Below are 20,748 nucleotides of genomic sequence, written 5' to 3' on the forward strand. Positions count from 1 at the left end.
AGAGCGGAAGATTTTCTGCGGAGTTTATCCATCAGATAGGTTACCGAAACCACCACAAAATGGAGTTTACATAATCAATTTAGACTCGTCTAATTTACCAGGCTCTCATTGGGTAGCCATATATTTACATAATCATTTAGCCGAGTATTTTGAATCGTACAGATTGCCTCCGTTCGTTCGAAACATTTTAAAATTTTTAAAACCATTCACACTCGCAATCGCATACAAATTCAAAGCTTTCATTCGGATATTTGCGGTTAATACTGCTGTCTCTATACCGCGAGTAAATCTTTAGGACAGCTACTACACAAATTCATCAACCAATTCTACCAAACAATTCCCCATCTCAACGACTGCCGAGCCTTGAAGATGTCAGGTCTCTTCTTCAACCAACTACGGCGTGTCAGATGTCACCCCAGAGCTCAACGCTGCTGTTCCAGAATAAATAGGACGAATTCGTGAGAAAAACATCCATTGCGGAAGAGAAAGCCAAAGGATGCAGATCGTCGTGACCGTGTACTTTTCAAAGGGGGGAGTGACAGAGATGTCAGCCGCCAATTTGGAAAGCAATCGCCTTTTCTTTGGAAGCTTTCGTCGTCATGGAAAGCTCACAGCTGCAGGGAAGAAGCTTCGATTTCAAGATCCGCTGCATTCAACGAGGATACCTCGTTTGAGTACGGCTTCATCTCACGCATCGAGTTGGCTCCAGCTTTGGAAGCCATAATAGAGGGGGTCACGGGGCTTTACGCATTTAGCGAGGCAGGGTGCAAATTTCTCTCTTATCTCACGGGGCGCACGTTCATTTGCATTTAAAAGGAGCTGGTCTGCCCCCTTGCACCTTCCCCTCATTTTCCTACCTGAATCCCTGTCATAAAATGTGCAGTAGCGTTTGTGTCCTCATAAACGCACATTCGCTGGCACAGTGGTTCCAATAAAACTGCCTCAAGGCTGAGGTTGAGCCCTGCCCAGATGACTTTTCCCCATCCCCTCTTCCATCACCGAACTCTTAAGTTATTTTAATACACGCTAGACTTCAGTCGTGATGCAGCCGTCGAAGGATGCAGTTCTCTGGTCACCACTGTTGAAGAGAAAGAGACCTGCTGGCACTAGCTTTCCGTCCCGATTTTTGAACAATTTACTTCTTCAAACGGTGTATTATTTGAACGAGGCAAAGACGAAGAGCGTGTGCATTGGTTACGGAGGAACTTTGAATTAGTGGTTCAATTTAACGGTAAAAAAGTGTAACATTTTCACGAAGTGAATGGGAAAGCATCTTGAACTTGGTAGAGACTGTAAATGTGTACTTTTATAAGTGAGAAAAAAGTGTTTACGTCACCCTGTTTGGCATTTGCAAATTACTTTGGGAAGAGACCTTTGGTTGTGAAAAGCAATTGAACGAAAAACACCTTCCACTTGAATGGTGATGAGTGAGGGGCTCTAATACAACCCTCAAGACTGATAAATCTATTTCTCCAGATGCTTTTGGATAGTCGTGAAAAAGAAAACATTTTCTCGCAAATAAATTAGCAAATAATATCACAAATTGTGATAAACAAAGGCTTGAATTAGAGATGGTACTCATAGCATATGATTTTGCTGATGACTAAACCAATTGTCAGCCTGTGTGTGAATGTAAGGCTTTTTAACCTCTGGCACGAATGAAAGTTCTATAAGTTAAAAGGTCTTGATGAAAGCTCAACCCCTGGCATTGGGTGTAAAACCTTGTACGTTGGATATACATCACGATGAGTGCCATTATCGAATTTCAAGGATTTATAGCCAGCGATGGAAAATTTATTATCAAGGTATTGGCAATTATCGCTGTCCAGAACAAATGTTCCAAGACGTGGTTATTTAAATCACCAGCGAGAATTCTTTATACTAAAGAGTCGACTTGGCTGCGAAAAAATTATCACGGCTTGACAGAATATTCTGGAGACGTAGATTATTCTGAATTGGAGTGCATTATCCAATTATACGAGGCAATATAAATATTTTTTTACTAAGGGTACACAAAAGGCATCGTTCTTAACAGGTCTTCTTCCCGAGGGAATTTGTGTTGTTAATCTCGAACTGTAGGGCTGTCCCTCGCTCAAGAAATTAACTACGGACGAGGGATACTTGTTAACTGCACACCAGAATACCACACAATGTGCAAGAAAAAACTGTTTCAAGTTGGCTGAATGGTGTATTAAAAATAAAATTTACAAATAAAAAAACGTAAAAAATTATTATTATAAAAATGTATTTATGCTTTAATAAATTGTAAAAGCCGTATCTGTGTTTTATTTCTAACCTTATATTCCATAAAATGAGAAGTAATAAACACAATGTTCAAAAATACACTTTTATTTACTTATATATACAAACATTTCATCTTCAAATTTGAGAACAAATTTGATCACTCTCAGGCGGGTGCCTCTGATATGGTCCGTGGTAAAGTAATGCACTTTCGATTTTTTATGGTCCTTGTAGCCAACCGGCTTCACTCCGTCAACTAACAAAGTGCGATCCACCGTCAAACTCAGTTCTTCCTCGACGTTCTGGAACATATCCTCCATTTACTCTTGATTACGGGCGGTGTGCTTCGTACACTTCCAGTCAAATTAAGGGAAGCTGCTCCTCGGCCTTTTGTTGCTTCTCAGGATTGGAGATGTCAGATGCCTGGGTGATATTGAATCTCACGACTCTCCAACTTCCATCTAAAAAGCCGGAAAAATACACTTTTTGACCGACGACATCAAACTCACGGTTCTGGTGTCGGAACACACAATAGGACGTAGTTAGGAAAGAAACCGATGGAATAAAATCGTAAATTGCGATTCTTTCCCTCGGGATTTATATTGAGTACGCATCCTCATCTTCGATTCTCTCCACGCGCAGATATGCTTCACCCAAGCGAGCACATAAAAAGTCAATTTGCACGCCCATGTTGACGGAGAATGATCTTCCATTCGGGCGAGGTCTATTATATACGGAAGTGGGAGGAGTCAAGTAACCACACGTGTTTAGATCCTGGTAACTGCCAATGGGATATTGCATCGCTAAGATAGAAAAATCCGGTCCTGAAACACGCCATCTTGGATTTTCTAGAAGCCGGTTCCCATGCCGGACTGCTACGTTTTCCTACGATTGGCCGGTTATCTTTATTTTCATTCAATCAACGGACAAAGGCCATCAGTATTACGCGCATGTGCACTTCATCAATCAAGCAGAGATATTTCTAATGATTCGCTCTTACTTTGAAAATCAGTCTCGCTCCAACCGTCGGTATGAACGCATCGGAGAACTTGATGTCATCCTCGGCGCCAGTAGTTGGTCAGTTCTCGACCAAGAACCAGGATGGACTAGTCTATGCGAGGTTAAAAATAATAAAAGCTGGGGTGAGGAATGGGCGTGTACTACCCATCCCAATAGGTAACGCTTAGCGAGACCTTTCACTTGTCCTCCACCTCATCCCACTAAAAATTTGTAACTTTTGAGGTGGGTTCTTATACGGGCAATTTGCAGCTATGGTTGTTGGATTTCGGTGACGCCAAATTGATGTGGATTTAAATTGATGATGATACGAATTTTTATGGTAAATTTATGTTAAAAATTAACAAATTTACTGCTAAAATAGTTTTTTACATTTTTAAATTACCATTTTTCTTCGAAACTATGGATCGTATCAAAAAAACCGTGTAGGACCTTTTATACATAAATTAGCTGGTCTATCGTATTTAAGCGTTAATTTTCGAAACATTTCAATAATACAGACAATATATACGTGATTTTCGTTATTTCCAATGCGGAGACGGAGAGATAGAAGTCATGTTGCAAACTGCTTGCCCCTTTAAAGGTAGGCCACCACGTGTATATCGAAGGACATACATTTCCCCCCTACTTCCTTAACCAGTTTACTGATTCTCTATCAGAATTCTTTACCCTTTTAAAAATTGCGTCCTCTAATAATTCTGTTGATACAAAATATTCCTGTATCATTTCAATCACAATAAAATTATTACCCTTCCGACAATTTTTAAAAATCTTGTAATAATCTTGGGGAACGGACAGTAAATTATTTTTAATACCATTTCTACCACGCCAAAATCTCTATCATTTGGTAAAAACGAATGTCCTGATATTAAAAAATTATGATCTATGATTTCCACATTATTATTCAAGTTTGGACAAATTTTAACCACATTAAAGCTACTTTAATGTTTCTATTTTGCACGGTGCACATGTCACTGTAAGCTATAATGTGTCTTTCACTTCTTAAATTTTTAATGTTTTAAGATGCATGAAACAACTTCTTGAGCACCTCTGGATGCAATAGTTTCATCCCAAACGTACATGTAAACATTATCGTTATGAAAATTGTGTATACCATAATTTAGAATATGCATATTGCGTTTGTAATAAGCTACTGACTTATTCAGCTTGGGGTAATGCTTTTTGTAAGCCGAGCGAGAAAGCAAAATAATCCGAATTACGTGATTACGCTCCTGAGCTTGTTTTAGTGAATTTCTAGCTAAATCTGCTCGTCTTAAATGGACATCGTGTTCTTCGGCAAGTTTAATCTTTTCTTCGTCATCATTCGATGCTTTAATTTTCATGTTTAATAAGTCGCATTCAAAATTAGGGACACTTTTAAAATGGTTTTGAACGTGCTTTTTCGCTTTTCAGATAATGTCTTGATGATCCAACCATCCTCCCACGTTTATTATTGCCCGCATTTGCAGAGTTTAGTACTCGTTTTAAGCGTCCTTCGCTTACTTTAAAAGTATCCAAAAAGAATTTTTTACAGACGGGAATTTTTCCATTTTTAGAACGTAACAAATATCTAAAACTAAAATTTCTTGGTGAACCTTTTCCGTTTGTTGGACGTCTTCGTTTCACAATTTTGCGCTCGACAGCTTCATGAAGTAATACATTTTGTTTGTTAAAATCTGCCAAACCCCAAAACTTCCCAAAAATATTCTTTCTTTCTTCTTCATTGTAATTTTTTGTGCAAGCATTCCGACAACCACAATCTTTGTTTTCGAAAACTTTTCCAGGAACAATATTTCCAGTTTGAGTGCAATATCTTTTTCCTGAATTCCGTTTTTGAATGTGTGATGAATCAATCTTTTCTCCATTGTTATTCGGATCCTCATCCTCTGAAGACGAATATTGTTCTATAATTCTGTTTCTTTTTCGATTTTTTAAAAATTAATAGTTACTATTTCTTCTTCATTATCTGAACTAATGGTACTGTTCTGTTTTTCCTCATGGGTGAAATAATTTAAAAAATTTAATATCAAATTTTAAGTTTTTTATTAATTAAACGTACAGGTTATTCGACTATCGCAATTGTCCTAAAAAAATAGGTTAACTTGTAAATACTAATTAATTGAAATTACCTTCATCACTGCTTTCCGACATTCTCAAAGGTAAATATCTTGATGTAAGTATATATGGAGTTGGGACACTTTCAAATCACACGGCTCAGTTGTTTAATGAATTTCGAAAACTTATGTGTGAAAAATTTATCGTATTTGCTCTGAATATAAGAAACCTGAAATGCTTCACTGATATATAACATGAAGCTGTACATTTAACCATGGTAACCGGCAAAAAATTGAAAAATGGAGTTTGATCACTTTCAAAATAAATGGCTCAAATAAGGACTCTACAGCCATAATTGCAGATTTCCCAGGTCAAAAGCCATACTGTAATTTGGAAAACAGATTATTTGACTAATATTTGATCATTCATAATAACTTCAAAAATTTACCAAAAACAGGGGCTATACAAATGCGGGAGTAATTACTTAAATCATCTTTATCACCTTTCTTATAAACAGGTACTGTTTTGGGATATTTTAGAGCTGTTGGAAAATCTCCTAACATAGATAATGATTCCGCAATGAACACAATAATGTTCTAGCTTTGATAATTAGACAGACCATTAACATCCTTACTGTTGGATTTAAAAAAAAATTTTTACAATCAATATAATATCAAATGGAGTAAGAAAATTCCATTTAAATTTTATTTATTAGGAGGAAGATTTTGCAGGATATTGCCAATAATGGCAGCATCAACTTTTTGAGAGAATAAATTGTCTTAAACAGCTTTTAAGAAAACATTATTTACAGTGTATGAGGTAAAAGGAAGATTTTCTTTTGCATTAACATGACCAACTTCTTGATTGATTACTTTCCATGCTGCCTTTTGTTTTTTGTTGCATGCAAAATAAAATCCTAATAAGTTTCATTTTTTGCTCAATTAAATGAGTTATAATAATATCTTTTATAATTAAAATTAGCCTCATTATCATGCATGCTTCCACTGGTTTTGTAAGAATGATAGTAACTTAGTAAATCATTTCTAAGAGCTAATAACTCCCAGTATACCAGCGATTAGTTTTAGCTGGCAAACAGTATAGTATTTTTTTAGGAGAGCAATGCTCAAAAATGTCAAGGAAATTACCTAAAAACTTGGAAAATAAAGTTTCCCAGGAAAGTCTGTGCTACTACCATGCCAATTGATACAAGATAGAAGCAGTTTGAAACTCTATAAACCTTCTATTGTTATGGACCTAATGATCATGATTTTACCTCTATTTGAGAATATCTCCAGAGTTATTTGAGTCTTAAAAATGAAGCTTATGATGGTTGAATGGGAGAGTCTTTCAGTCAAGAAAAGGAATAGCACTGGTTCCAGTTGATTACAGAAATTTTCAATACACCATTAGGGCGATACACAGAAGCAATGATCAGATTCAGGTCCTTAAACATGATCGTAGATATTTCAAAGTGCAATTCATACAGAATTAGTCTAAGTCAATTACTTTGAAGGATATACTTTTACTGCCGCCACTTTTTAAAACAGATCGGCAATAGAAGGGTTCCAAGCTAAACCACTGATGCTATACACACCAACTTCATTTTTTGCAAGCCAATGTTCATTGACTCATAGTACATTATAGCCACTCTGTTTGACAACTACTTCTATCTCAGATATCTTATTTCGTAGACATATCACATTTTGGCAATATAAATTAATGACCAAGACCAAAGAGAAAATATTTTGAATCATAGTACTCTATTTTATAAGCTCGAAAAACTGCGAAAGATAAGCGTTGAATAAGGACACGGAAACCAGTGTTGATAACTAAACCGGCTTATTGAAACCAAACCCAGCGCTGAAAAACAGCATTGGTGGGTATCGCAAAGCATGATTTCGCTTGAAATAACAAAGACTATCTTACAAATTTAAAAAAATACTGAAATTAAGTATCAATAAAATTGAAATACCAAAATTGATTTAGATCCAAAAATCATACCTCGATGAGATATTTAATTTAACCGCTATATATTCTCGCATTTCGTATTTCATTTTATGTGAATTGCAGAATTTTTCATATCCTTACGTCATACCGGTGAAATATGGAACCCGTGAACGTGTTGTTGAATAAGGTTGAAAAATGGTTAAACTGTATTATTCTAAACATTACCTTTAACTGCTGACTAAGTGCCTCTTAAAATATTGCAATGGAAAGCGAAATATTTGTATGAAATTACTCAATTGTTACTTGAATATTATGTTATCTATGGCAAGGTTTCGTTTACAACAGCTGCTCAATCATTTTATTACAGACTGTAAATCCAGATGACCTCACCCCAGAGCAGAGATGGAGGTAGATAAAATTGTAATGATTTTTCGGGATTTGGCTATTGCAGTATGTTAACATTACTTCTTCATTAAAGGTTGGAACACATGAAAATTCACGAGCAACATAAGGGGCATGAGTCAATGCACGCAGAAATGATACTAATTCTTCTAGTCACTCTTGTTGTTGCCCAAGTTGTCTTAGTAGAATGGAAGAAGAGGCACTACAAGTCTTACCAGGTTAGTATTGTATAGAAGCTTTGGTTATTCTATTCGTGCTGGTTCATGCTCCCTGGATTCACATAAAAAGGCTCTTAGAAAATATTTGGTCGTGTTGCAGAGGACGGATATGGGTACACAGTGTGTTTGATTCACAATGAAGATATTAATTAAAGACTTAATTTTATTTCAGACCGCTACCCTAATTGGTATGTGGGTTATACCACTTGTGCTGTGTTTACGGAATCAATGGTGGCGGTTTATATTTACGTGGCTTACCTTTTCCTGTATAACATCTCTTGTGGCTCGGAAAGCCCTCCAAAAACCTGTACAGGGGACTACACCGAGGTTGTTTCTAGTGGAAAGTTGATGTGAGATGTACCGGTGTCATCTTACATAAGTGCTAATATGGTTTTGTTTTATCGCAGGCTTGTTTACAAGTGGTTTTACCTAGTTTATAAGCTCAGTTACGCACTGGGGCTTCTAGGATACATTTTGATGATGGCTACGTTCTTCGGAATTAATCTTCTCTTTGATTCAAAATCACAACCCTGGATGGATGTTGGTTTCTTGCTACTTTTTTATGGACTTTATTATGGAGTCTTGGGGAGGGATCTGGCCGAAATATGTGCTGATAAGATGGCAACTCACGTGGGCGTAAGTTTGTTACTTATGGATGTTTTATGTATTTTGTAGTATCTCTCATGTCAATGAATCGTGACATTCTATATCATTCTCCTGAAACAGTATTACACTGCTCAAGGGATGCCCACTAGGCATCTTGAGAATGGCGTTTGTGCTGTCTGTGGAAATAGATTATTAGTTAGTGAAGATGAAGAAGGAGTATTGGAGAATACCTACAAACTCTCCTGCAATCATGAGTATCCTTTAAAATTTGGGTTGTAATGTAACCAGCTTTTATATGCATAAAGTTGTTTGATAATATTAATATCACGTACCCTTTTGCATATTCTGCTAAGACAGGGACCTGGGATTTTGAAATTTTCTTCCACCTTCCTTGTAAAAGAAGGGGTGCATAAGGGGAAGATGTAGGGGCAAATTGGGATAGACCTGGGGTATTATAGAATTGAGTTCTGGAAGTCACCCATCAGTTGTGAATTTACATTGGTCTTGTTCTCAGTAGAATGTTATCATTCCCTGTGGTTACCTTAATTATTATCATTCCAATGCATTTTGATTTTTAAGACTGCATGTGTTGCCATTTACATCTTGCATCTTAGGATCTCTGCCAGCTTCTGATTTTATCCAGTGCTTTTCTGGCAGTATGGTCTCCATTTTTAACTTTGGGTTATTCCTCTGAATGCCCCAGCTATATCCATGGTGGGTAATGTTTTGAGTACTCTATTTTCCTGGGAAATTCTACCGAAATCGGGGGGGGGGAGGGGATTCCATCCCATCCCTTTAACCTGTGAAGTCCGCACACCATAAGAGTATAGTATGATTTGAGCCCTGAAATCACCTATCGAAACAATCGTAAGGTTTTTTGCCATAGTATCTTAACTACTGTCATTGTGATTATTTTAAAGTATCATCCCTGCTTGCTAGCTCTATTTTAATACAACACTACTCTTTCTCTAACTTTGACACCACCTTTCAAATTACTCACGTGCAATGTTTGCTCAAGTATTGCTGTGATATAATAGCTCTAAAAAATCTCCTGGAGAAATCAGGATTTTGTGGTAGCTAATGTACTTGCTTCCCACCGTGAGGGCCCAGGTGTGGAAGATATTTTTTGGTGATATCTCGATCCCTACTTGAAGTGCTTTGTGGAGAGTACTTTGAGTGAGTATGCTGTCTGTCAGATAGGATATTAAGCTGTGGATCCCTTGGCGCCTTTTGATAATAGTGGGATAATGACGGTGCTGGGTTTCTATGCACCCTTTCCAATCCATCCCTAGTGGCGCAAATGACTTCAGCTGTCTGTCGCCTTCCCTTAAACTATTACTACTCTTCCGCAAAATGAAAAATTATTCCCATCTTGAAATTAAATAATTGACAGATAGGCATATCCATGGTTACTTCTTGAGTCTGGCTGTAAACGTCTCAGGATATTGCTGTTAAGAGTAGCTTTTGTGTCAACTGCACACATCTGGAAATGTTGATGATTTTTTTAATGGTAACTCACTGGTAAAGAGAAACCATGGATATCTAGCCAACCAATGAGCTGAGCCTGGGTGCTGTGTACTCAGTTGATGGTTCCTTTATCCAGAGTTGATGGCATAATTTGACTTCTGCAGTTAGAATGCTTTAAAAACTTTCCTGCAACTTCAGATAATCCAAAAAACTTGCCATTTTTATTTCTGTGCATATTTTTTGTCAATGATGAGGCTTTGGAAGCATTGAAAGTTCTTCACACAAGATTTTTTAAGGAGCATTATTCATTCATTTATATCACTTAATCCAAGTCACTTCTTTGTTTTCATTTTCAATTTGTCCCAAGTATCGCCTTTATCACTGCCCTATACACGCTCCTTTTTTAGTTTTTTTCTGTGCACGATGATTAGTGTTTGCTGCATGATGGGCAAATTAATATGCCATAGTGTTCAAGTCTTGAGAGTGTTGTCATTGTGTCTCTGTTTCTCATATGTGTACATATTTATGCAAAGAATCTTCCTTTCTTATCACCCGTTAAAGTTACTAATTTTTGCCCAAAGATCTAATTACGAAAATACCAGGTGGATGGTGTCATGTACATGATATAAGGCACATAGAAAAGGAGTAAAATGCATACAGGCCCAATGGAGATACAAAATATGGTACTAACAAGTACATTACACATAGCAAAACCCAGAAACATTAAAGGTAACACACACACAAATATCTATTAAAAATTACGGAGCATTAATATAAACTAAAAGTATGGACTCTGAGGTCAGGTATGATATTTTTTCATCCACTGAGTAGAATATACGAGGGTCATCCGGAAAGTAGTACCCGTTCGTGCCGCATGAAGTGCTGACGACGCGAGTAGCCGCTGGACGAGGTCAGATAGCTTCAGTGGCTTGTCTGCCTTCTCTGAGCCAAGTTGCGTGACGCTAGCATTGCCTGTGTTGTTTCTGTGATTGTTTACAATGTTTAAAAAAATTGAGAACGCCGCCAGTTGTGAAGTGAGGGCAGTGATTAAATTCCTCAATGCAAGAAACGTTCGCCCATGTGATATTCATCGCCAATTAAAGGAGGTGTATGGAGACAATGTAATGGACGAGTCGTCTGTTCGGCGGTGGTGTCGCAACTTCAACATGGGGAGGGGGAACACACACGACGATGAGCGTTCGGGGAGACCGTCTGTCATTACAGACCAACTGGTGAGCTCAGTTGACGAATTCGTGAGGAACGATCGGCGCGTCACAATTGATGACATCTGTGAGCATTTTCCCAATGTTTCTCGAACAATTGTTCATGAAATTGTTAAACACCATCTGCATTATGCAAAAATTTGTGCAAGATGGGTCCCTCGCGTATCTCAATGAGCTGGCGACGAAGGACTATGCAGCAGGAATACAGAAACTTGTCACACGTTATGACAAATGCCTTAATTTGCTTGGAGATTATGTTGAGAAGTAGTTTAAAGTATCCTCTTTCAAATAAAATTTTTTATGTTTGTTAATATTTACTTTTGTGTCTTTATTTCACGAACGGGTACTACTTTCCGGATGACCCTCGTATTACATTGTAGATATCTTTTTAATTTATGTTTGAATGCCGCATTTCCCTTGGTATCCTCTATACTTTTGGGTAATTTGTAATGTAATCTGCCCATTTCCTTGGGCATTTTAATGCTTTAGTTCTAATATTGCCCTAATGGATATTGTGCCTTCCTGTGGTGCAATGATGATAGTCATGAGTTGAGGGAATAGTTGCTAATATTGTTTTTTGTATCATTATTATCAATCCTAGGATTGGTTTACTGCAGCCCTCTATTCTACTCTATTCAGTGTCAATTCCCTCAATCCCTGATACCTTCTCTGTTTTACGTCCTTCTTAATTTTGTCCTATGTACATGTCTCTTAGTCTTCGTCGTCTTCCCTTCTATTATATTCCTAATCAATCCATTGTGCCTCAGTGTGTGTCCAATCCATCTATTACTTCTTTGCCGTAGAGTTCTCCATGTGGTCCTATCTTCTACTGCTCTTCTGTATACTTCCTCATTCCTTACTTTGTCTGTCCATTTAATCTTCAGCATTTTCCTCCAGTACCATGTTTCAAAGGCTTCTATTCTTTGCTGGTCCACTATTCCAATGTTCCAAGTCTCAGAACCATAGAGCTCCATGCTCCACACGAAAGTCTGGACGAATTGCTTCCTTGTTTCCAGCCTTAGGCTCTAGTCCAGGGGTAGAGCATTGGACTACTCACTGCAGGGTCCAGGTTCAATTCCCGGGCAAGCTATACCCAAGACACCCTCAGCTATACCCAAGCAATGTGATTTTTCAGGTAGCAGATCTTCCTGGGAAACCATAACTGGAACAGGGAAAGGAACTGGCCCCCCTACCCTGATGTGTACATTTCACATGCCGTCGGGCTTAGTACTGGGTGAATTCTACCATTGCCTACCCAACTGACCTTTGGGTTCATTAAATGAAGGACAAAATGTATTTCCCCTGTTCTTTATTTACGAGACCTTCGGCTTGAGTACTGCGTTTATGACTTTTTTATATACAGAATGAAAAACATGATATAAATGCACTGGAGTGGTTTCAAATTTAATTCCTTGAATATAGGTCTCAATGGTACATTAAGGAGTTTCCCATTGATTATTCTGATGAATTAATAAAATAAAATTAAAATTTCTAAGCCATAATAAGTTTGCACCACTCGTCCCGCAATGAAAACAAAATTTTTTTGTTGTGATGGTTTTTGGGAAAATAAATTCCACAGCAGTGACCAACCACAACCTCTCAACCAGAACACCCTTCTGCAGTAGTTTGCGGGAATTTTACTTCCTCACTAGTGACCAACTACGAACCCCATTGGGATCATTGACAGGGTTAAATGGAATCTGTTAAGGATACCTAGTTTTATGAACAGATATACACTATGCGTGACTATTTACAGGAATAATTTTCGTGCCAGAGAATAACACAGAGTGGACACACTCACAAGTACTTAGGAAAACAATCGCCCACGCATTCATAAAGGGTCCTTGCTACTGGGAGAATATTGCTCAAATTGATTAATGTCAACAAAAACAAGGAAAGACGAGAGTGTGCATCTGATATGTGTATTTTGGCTGCAATGTAAAAAAGAATTTTTGGCTACTGAAGGGAAGAAGGACTTACGACAAAAAGTTGTAAGTAAGTCCATACAATTAATTTATGAGGCCGTGGAGCTCAAGTTCTTAGATTATTCTGATGACTTTCTTTTGTATTTTAAGAATGCTTAAAGAAATGACAGCCAAGCCTGAAAATATTATACTCTATTTCATATATTTGAATACATTTCCCCTAACTATAAATTAAGCAGGACTTTTTTTGTTTATTTTATTTTATTTTTAGAATTACGTTGCAATTAGGCGATTTTCCTGGTGGCGACAGTCAAAGTTTGGTCAAAGATAACTCTTACAACAAAAAAATCATACAAACACGCACTAGAAAAACAAATAAGAGACAAAATATTCTTACATACAATGACACTTCCACATCACATGCAAACAAACTTCCACATCACATACAAACAATATTTTAATAACTACAATGAAGTTTATTACCCAGTGGCTGCTTTACATTCATTCTTAAAACTTCTAAAATTGCATGGAAAGGGCTCAAACAAACCTCCAGGCAGCTGGTTCCAATCAATAATAGGTCTATTTAAAAAAGAGTATTTTTTCTCATTTGTTTTTTGCATCCTTATTTTTATTTTGAAACTATGGTCATTTTTTCCCTTAAAGTTAGGCTTTTCTATCTCTTTCCATAAATCTTCCCACGCTTCGTCCTTTTTAACCATTCTGTCCGTCACACCTAACCTACTTCTTGTTCTTCCATTTTTCAAACTCTCCCATTTCAGTGTATCTAAAATTTCTGTGACACTATATGTTCTTTTGTACCTTCCGAGGACATATCCTGCTGCCTTTCTTTAAACTTTTTCTATCTCTTTAATATGTCCTACCTCATATGGTTCCCAAACTATGGAGGAATACTCTAGGATAGGGATAACCTGTACCTTATATGCTTTTTCTTTTGTGGCTACGCTACTTACTTTTAAATTTCTCATTACCCAATGCAATACTTTAAATGCCTTCCGTGTCAAATTATCTACTTGGACTCCCTACCCAAGATCCCTAGTTAAGTATATGCCTAAATATTTGCATTGACTGCTACATGGGATTCTTCCTCCAAAGAGGGTTTAAATTTCCTTTTCTGCATTCTTTTTATTTGAAAAATGTATTTGTTTACTCTTACTTATATTAATGCCCATATTATTATTTTTGCTTTCAGTCTAATGAATGTGTCTAAATAAATAGCAAGTGGGACTGAGCATATGCTGAAGGGCTTTTACATATGTATCCCAAGAAATATTTGCACACAAAGAAATAACTAAAAATTTATATTTCACCGCTTGCCCAATAGATTGGTCATTAATTTTCGCCAGTAGACTGTCACATTCTTATGGCGTGAAAAGCACATTGTGGCAAACCTTTGGAAACTTGGCATACTTCGGATGAATGTTCTAACCCATCCACTGACAGCACTGTATCTCAAGTATGATTGTGGATATAGGACTTCATCCAGTTTAGGTGAATGTTTCTAATTCCAATTCTATTGAGTTAAATTAGAAGTATATTGTGGTTTACATGATAAAAAGCATTTGAAAAACAAAAAAACAGCCCAAGAGTCATGTGTTTAGCATCTATTGAGTTGACTATGCCTGATATATAGTAGTCTAAGTAGATCTTTCAGATCTAAATCCATGCTTACAATTGGAAAGTAAGAAATTTTTTTTCTAGATAAGACACTATTTGCATGCCCATGACCTTCTAAACATTTTAGCGAAAGTGTTTTGGATAGCTGTCAGTCTGTAGTTGTTTAGATCATCAACATAGCCACAGTTTTTGTGTACGGGTACTACTTCTGATTCCTTTAATTGGGATGGGAAAATCCCCTGCATCAAAGACTCATAAATAAAAAATAAAAGGGGTGCTTTTATAGCTTCAAAACATTGATACATGAATTAACTGTTTTACTATGTTACAAGTGGCTTTGTCATGAATGTCCCTAAACTAGATTTCAAGGTGCATTATTTACTTTTGTTGTAAAGGATGTAAGAAAATTGTATCAGCTAAGCCATTTTACATATCCATGAACATTTAGATTTGTGTAAGTTATATTCCCTTTTTTTTTGGTTGGGTAATTGTTTACTGCTATGATAAAATGTTCTTTTGAATTTACTTGAACTTAAGTAGGATATTTGTGCTGTTTAACTCAATTTGTGTAGTCAAAGGTGAAACAATATATTTCTTAACTAGCTTCAGATTTCATGAATTCTGTATCCGTGGTTGGTGTATAATTGGGAAGAAGCAGACATGTCCATATTGCAAAGAGAAGGTTGACTTGAAGAAGATGTTCTGCAATCCGTATCCTTTTCATGGCATGAAAGTGTATATCTCGTACATATATTTCTATTTCTGTAATATCTACTCTTGGTTCTGTTTTCTGAATGTATCTATTCTAATTTCTTGAAATTGAGAAAGGTTTTTCTATTAATATTTTAATGCATTCGCTATTGGTTTGGAGGGGAGATTGGTATACTGTCTCACAATGTCATCAATGTAAATGGAATGGAACTCACTTAGATTCTTGAAAGACGCTTGATAGTAGATCCGACCGAAAATAACTATATGTAATGATTATTTTCCAGATTCAACACATGCTTATGATCTTTAAATGATTGTTGTGGAATGTTGATACCTTGATAAAATCTTGTGGTGCATCATTTTCCTTTGCGGAGTTTTGCTGTTGCATTTGTAGATCTATTTTAAAGGAATAATGCATTTAGAGCAGTAATGGGTCAATTTGTTTAATTGACTGGTCAAGTGACTTGCTACATGTATTCCCTGTGAAAGATCTCTTAGCTTTCACTTCTGTGAAAGATGAAAATTTGGCAGAGGGTTAGTAAAATAGAAGAAAGCGGCTGCTCTGCAAAAGTTTCTTAAGTTTTTCTCTAAGTTTCATTAAGGTTTGCATGAATGTTAAAAGTGAAATGATTTTTGTATCTTAACATTCACTTCATCTTTTGCTCTACTAGATCCATTAATATATCCTAATAGATAGAATGATTTAACTTCTAGCTTTAATGAAATGTGCAAAACCTAGATCATTTATCAATATTTTTGTTTTTTCCCACATTTACGCGTAGAATTAAATGGGAAACTAAGACGGCATAAAGAAATATTTCCATCAAATGAATTTGACTCTAAAAACATTAACTTTGTGAAATTCTATCATGATGTGGAAAAAAATAAATCCACAAAGTAAAAATTTTGCAATTTATTAAAAAGCACATGTGATGTTATAAAAAAATTAAGAGTTTTTGTTTTTCTCTCTCTTAAATATTTACATAGTTGGTTTCATGGTCAGTATATTCTAATTATTATTAATTTGCATGTTGCACTTTTATTTTCAATTATTTTGCTGCAAAAGAAATGCAACTACAGTAAAATCTTGTTTATCCATTTTGTGTATTATCTGTGCTGTTCCATTTTCCCAGCACCTTGATATTTTCATAAAATTAATATCTTGAAGGTAATTAAATGCTTGAGTTTGAAATGTTTGGGCATTTTTCAAAGATTTAATTTCACAATATCATTTCTTGTCAATAGTATTTAATGTGTTAATTTAATAATTTCTGCACTATCCATATTTTCCCATTTCCCAGCATTCACTAGCCCCGTGAATTCCATATTCTGCGTTAAAGTGAGCAAATACGTGATTTTACTATACAACAAATGCATCATTAACTATCTGTAATGAATCACTGCACTCTATATCGTATGAAAAATATAAATCTGCATTAGGGATCCTTTTTGCCAGTCATTTGTTTTTTCCCAGTTAAGTGATTGGTTTCACTCTTTGAGGAAATTATGTTCTGCTGCTCACTCTTATGATTGTTCTGTGTTCTTGGGAATCTATAATTCCACCCCAACGAAATGGCTGAAAACAGAAAGAAATGTACTATCCATTGCAAAATAATTTGAATTAATCACACGGAATCAAAAAGGAGAGTTTTCATACATGTCTAAATATCCATTTATGTCGCAACCATATTTTCTATGTATTTTGGTTATCTGTGAGTTTTAATTATGTGTTCTTTGTCATGCATCCATTAGCTTGGATAATTGAGAGTTTACTGTATATTGATTTGATTGAATTTTCCATGTTAATTTTTTCATCTTTGCATTTATTGCATCTACTCGAGTAACGTATGACTTTGAAGACCATTTTTAATTTGCCAAATCCTGCTAGGCCCAAAAGTGGAATGTTTGGAAATAGTTGTTAACAAATGCTGTGTCATAAATACACTGGATAACATTTTTACTATACTATATTGCTAAGCTGTTGCCATTTCTCAGCTCTCAAACTCGAATTTCACTTCCAAATGACATATACAAGGGGGTATTGTAAAGTTTTCATGATTTATAAGAAATAATCTAGGTAGAAACAATACTTTTTATTTTGTTATCCTTAAGACTTCTCTACATAGTCACCTTCCTGAGCTATACATTTATCTGTGTTTCTTTACCTTTTGAAGGCCATCGCTGTAAAACTCAGCAGAGTGTATCACAAACCGTTGTTCCACCTCTTGAATGACGTTATTTGAGTGTAATCTTTCGTTAGTCCTAGAAATTTTCATACCAAACATAGCTCTTTTTAAGACTGTGTCCTAATTTTCCCAAGTTCATTCTCAGAGATTGCTTTTGGGTAAAGGTAAAATTTTAATATTTATTGAAATTTCAGATGAATTTGAAAAACCAAGAATTGAGGCATTGTATTTTCATTTGTTTTGTCTTGCAATCATTACCGATCACTGTGATGATGGAAAGTGATCCAGAGCTATGGCTATGAAAAAATAAGTAAACTTTAATGATCCTTATTTGCATTAAGGGTCATTACATGGCACGTCCACTGATCAATACACTAATGAAACATTAAATCATAATGCTCTCAGAAATTAAAAATTTATTTGATTTGAAAAGTGCTTACAAGTTTTCCCCATGACTCTTATTCCAGCTACAATGATATTGATCAACCTTCAAGATGGCACTAAGACTGCTGTGAATGGAGTTGGGATTGCTATAGTGCATATTCTGGCTATTAATGATCTAATAACAACATTGTGTGACCTCGCCATTGTATTATATTCAGTTGTATGTTTATAGTGTTAGATGTTTTGCCAAAATTATCTTGTATTATCCTCAACTCAGTATAATCTAGGTGGGAAAAACCTCATATGCTCTACGGCCAGTTGCTTGATTGGATTAGGTGGCTTGTTGCTTGGCAACCACTCATTCTTTTCTTAGTTCAAGGAATTAACTGGGCTTTGGGACTTGAGTGATTAAGTCTATGCTAATGTAATAAAAATTGTGTATTTCCTGCCAAAATGGAGTATGAGGTTTTAGGAGTAGTCTTTGCACACTCTTATGATGTTATAATGGAATAGAAGACCTAAGGAATAATTTAGTGCCAAGATGCATGATTACATCTTTCCATCTGTGATAAAATATATCTCGAGGAAAGTTGAAGTGGGATAAACATTAGCTTTGTGATTAGCGTGTTTGTTATATTCACTGTGGAGAGCTATGTGCATTTGATAGCTAGCCCATACATCTTTATTTGGAGACTAAGCAATTGGGAGCTCAAACGTATTTTAATTGTTATGTTCATCTGTGATGATGATTAGATTTGGTTTGATTGCCATTGATTGGCACAAATTAGTTTGTATCTAATAGAAATCCATTTCAATTTTGGAATTCCTTGTCATTATATTGATGCAACCACTCATCCCATGGTGTTTGATTAAATAATAAATATTTCAGAAAAAAATCATCCAGATTGCACTTGTATTAATAATTTATATTGATTTTAATGTCATGATATATTTTATATTGAAAGTTTTTCTTTGAAATTATGGTTATGTTCTGATGCTTGTTACGTATGTTGTGGGCTGCCATTTTTTTCTCCTTATTTCAACAGAAATAACTGCTTTCAAGTGCCTGATAGTTTTTTTCAGGGCTTTAAAAATAAAGCCCTAGGAAATTTTGTGTGATGTGATCCATAAAATGCATAGTTCATTATTAATTTTCCCCCTTAGGAATAGCAATTGATCTTGTAATTAGATACTTTCTTGCCACAAAATTTTCAGTATTATGGCTATCCTTGTTCATAATTGTGTAATATGCCATATCTTATGACTTACCTGAGTTTCACCTGTGTATATACATTCTTTTTTCTCGTAGTGCCTGTGTAATTAAAGACCCTTTTTTATCTAATCGAAGAGGTGTTCTTTAAGACCTTATGTTGATAAAATCAAAATACTGAATAAGTTTGCAATTTTGATGGAGTGCTCCATTTGGAAAGTGGACGGTCATTTTTTTTGTTTTGCAATTTTTATTTAAGACAGTCATGTTTTCAGACAGGAACTGTTCTGAAAATTAGTGTCTACCTCAGTGTGTTACACCCCATTTTGTCCTGAAGGTCCTGAGATAGAATTGGTCTTCTTATCATAAGCTTATCAGATTTAAACCTACATTTGATGGTATTGTCAGGTGTTAAACATGTATTATTGTTACTTTATCCATGTGGATACATTCCAACTACAATTGAAGAGGTTTTGAAAGTGAATAAAGTGAACTTTTTCTATCCATGATATCAAAGTTTGCATTAAGCAATGACGTACTTTCATTTAATATTAGTAGAACGTTGCTTTAGGTGTTAGACACTAGCTATGGTTGTTGAGTGCCTACATGGTAAGGTTATTGTTCCCTTAAATCAGCATAAAAAGTTTCAATCTTATTGGCTGACATGTTTTCCCAGTGTTGTCATGATTGCAATGCCTTGGAGGATGAAAAAAGACTAACCTGACACTGCCATATTATAAAATTCATGCTTTTCCTGTTACCATTGAAATTTCTGTATTTTTCTAAAATTGTGATTAAACATTTCTTTGATTTCATGTTGCTGTTTGCATTACGTGAATTTGTGATGGTAGTTGAGTATGTGTGAACTTGGTGAAAATCTGTCGAATGGTGGAAAAAAAATGTTTCATTTCATGTATCTTGTTTGTCAGAGAAAGAAAAAAATCTCTGGTATTGTGTGACCAAAAGTAGCTATAAAAGGCTGCTCTTGTTAAATTGCTTTAATCTTTGTGCAAATTTGTGACCATGGTAATAAGGGAATCACTTCAGTTAGTGTTGAAGTGACTTTTTTATTGGCAACTTAAATTTTAACTATGCAAATGTACAAATATTTATATAAACGTGCAGTAAGTGCACTCTCTGATTAATTTATTACTTTAGGGCATCAATTTGTTATTTATATGCTTGTAATAATTATTTCAGGAAAAATCCAAAAATAAAATGGAAACTTTTTTCATGTTGGATTTACTGTATTGTAAATAATGGTTTTATGATTGGACCTAGTCGAAACAATACTGCATGTTTGCAACATACTTTGGTTGCACCTGATTAGTAAGTAGACCAAAATAATTTTGGTAATTTTAAGGGAATTTTTAGTTAATTAATGTCAGTCATTGATGATTCAAATCTCTCCCTAAAATGATACAATATAAAATGTTATAACTAGCCCTCGTGTATTGATTTTCCATGCATGCTGTATTTAATGAACCTTTCATAAAAGAGTGGAGTTGCCATGAAGAGGTG

At 35.6% G+C, this 20,748-nt stretch overlaps 1 protein-coding gene across 2 annotated transcripts; it reads left to right on the top strand.

The window, feature by feature from the left end:
- The first annotated feature begins 7,418 nt into the window (after positions 1 to 7,418).
- Positions 7,419 to 19,743, top strand: LOC139697897 (E3 ubiquitin ligase Rnf121). Of its 2 annotated transcripts, none has more exons than XM_071596761.1 (8): positions 7,419 to 7,447; positions 7,628 to 7,668; positions 7,739 to 7,880; positions 8,053 to 8,207; positions 8,288 to 8,516; positions 8,607 to 8,740; positions 15,346 to 15,447; positions 18,305 to 19,743. In XM_071596761.1, exons 3-8 carry the CDS (start codon positions 7,749 to 7,751, stop codon positions 18,423 to 18,425), a joined length of 873 nt encoding a protein of 290 aa, XP_071452862.1. In that variant the 5' UTR covers positions 7,419 to 7,447; positions 7,628 to 7,668; positions 7,739 to 7,748; the 3' UTR covers positions 18,426 to 19,743. The 2 variants fall into 2 exon arrangements, with proteins under 2 accessions (XP_071452862.1, XP_071452861.1); XM_071596760.1 differs by having other exon boundaries at positions 7,422 to 7,540.
- The last annotated feature ends 1,005 nt before the right edge of the window (positions 19,744 to 20,748 follow it).

This window comes from Hetaerina americana, unplaced genomic scaffold, assembly GCF_022747635.1.
Source record: "Hetaerina americana unplaced genomic scaffold, ioHetAmer1.1.p SCAF_8, whole genome shotgun sequence".
Taxonomy (NCBI): domain Eukaryota; kingdom Metazoa; phylum Arthropoda; class Insecta; order Odonata; family Calopterygidae; genus Hetaerina; species Hetaerina americana.

Excerpts from the sequence above, each read along its gene's own strand:
- LOC139697897 (XM_071596760.1), top strand. Across the intron at positions 7,669-7,738 it reads ACCCCAGAGCAGAGATGGAG|GTTGGAACACATGAAAATTC; the intron begins GTAGATAAAATT and ends TCTTCATTAAAG. Across the intron at positions 15,448-18,304 it reads AAGAAGATGTTCTGCAATCC|GTGGGAAAAACCTCATATGC; the intron begins GTATCCTTTTCA and ends AGTATAATCTAG.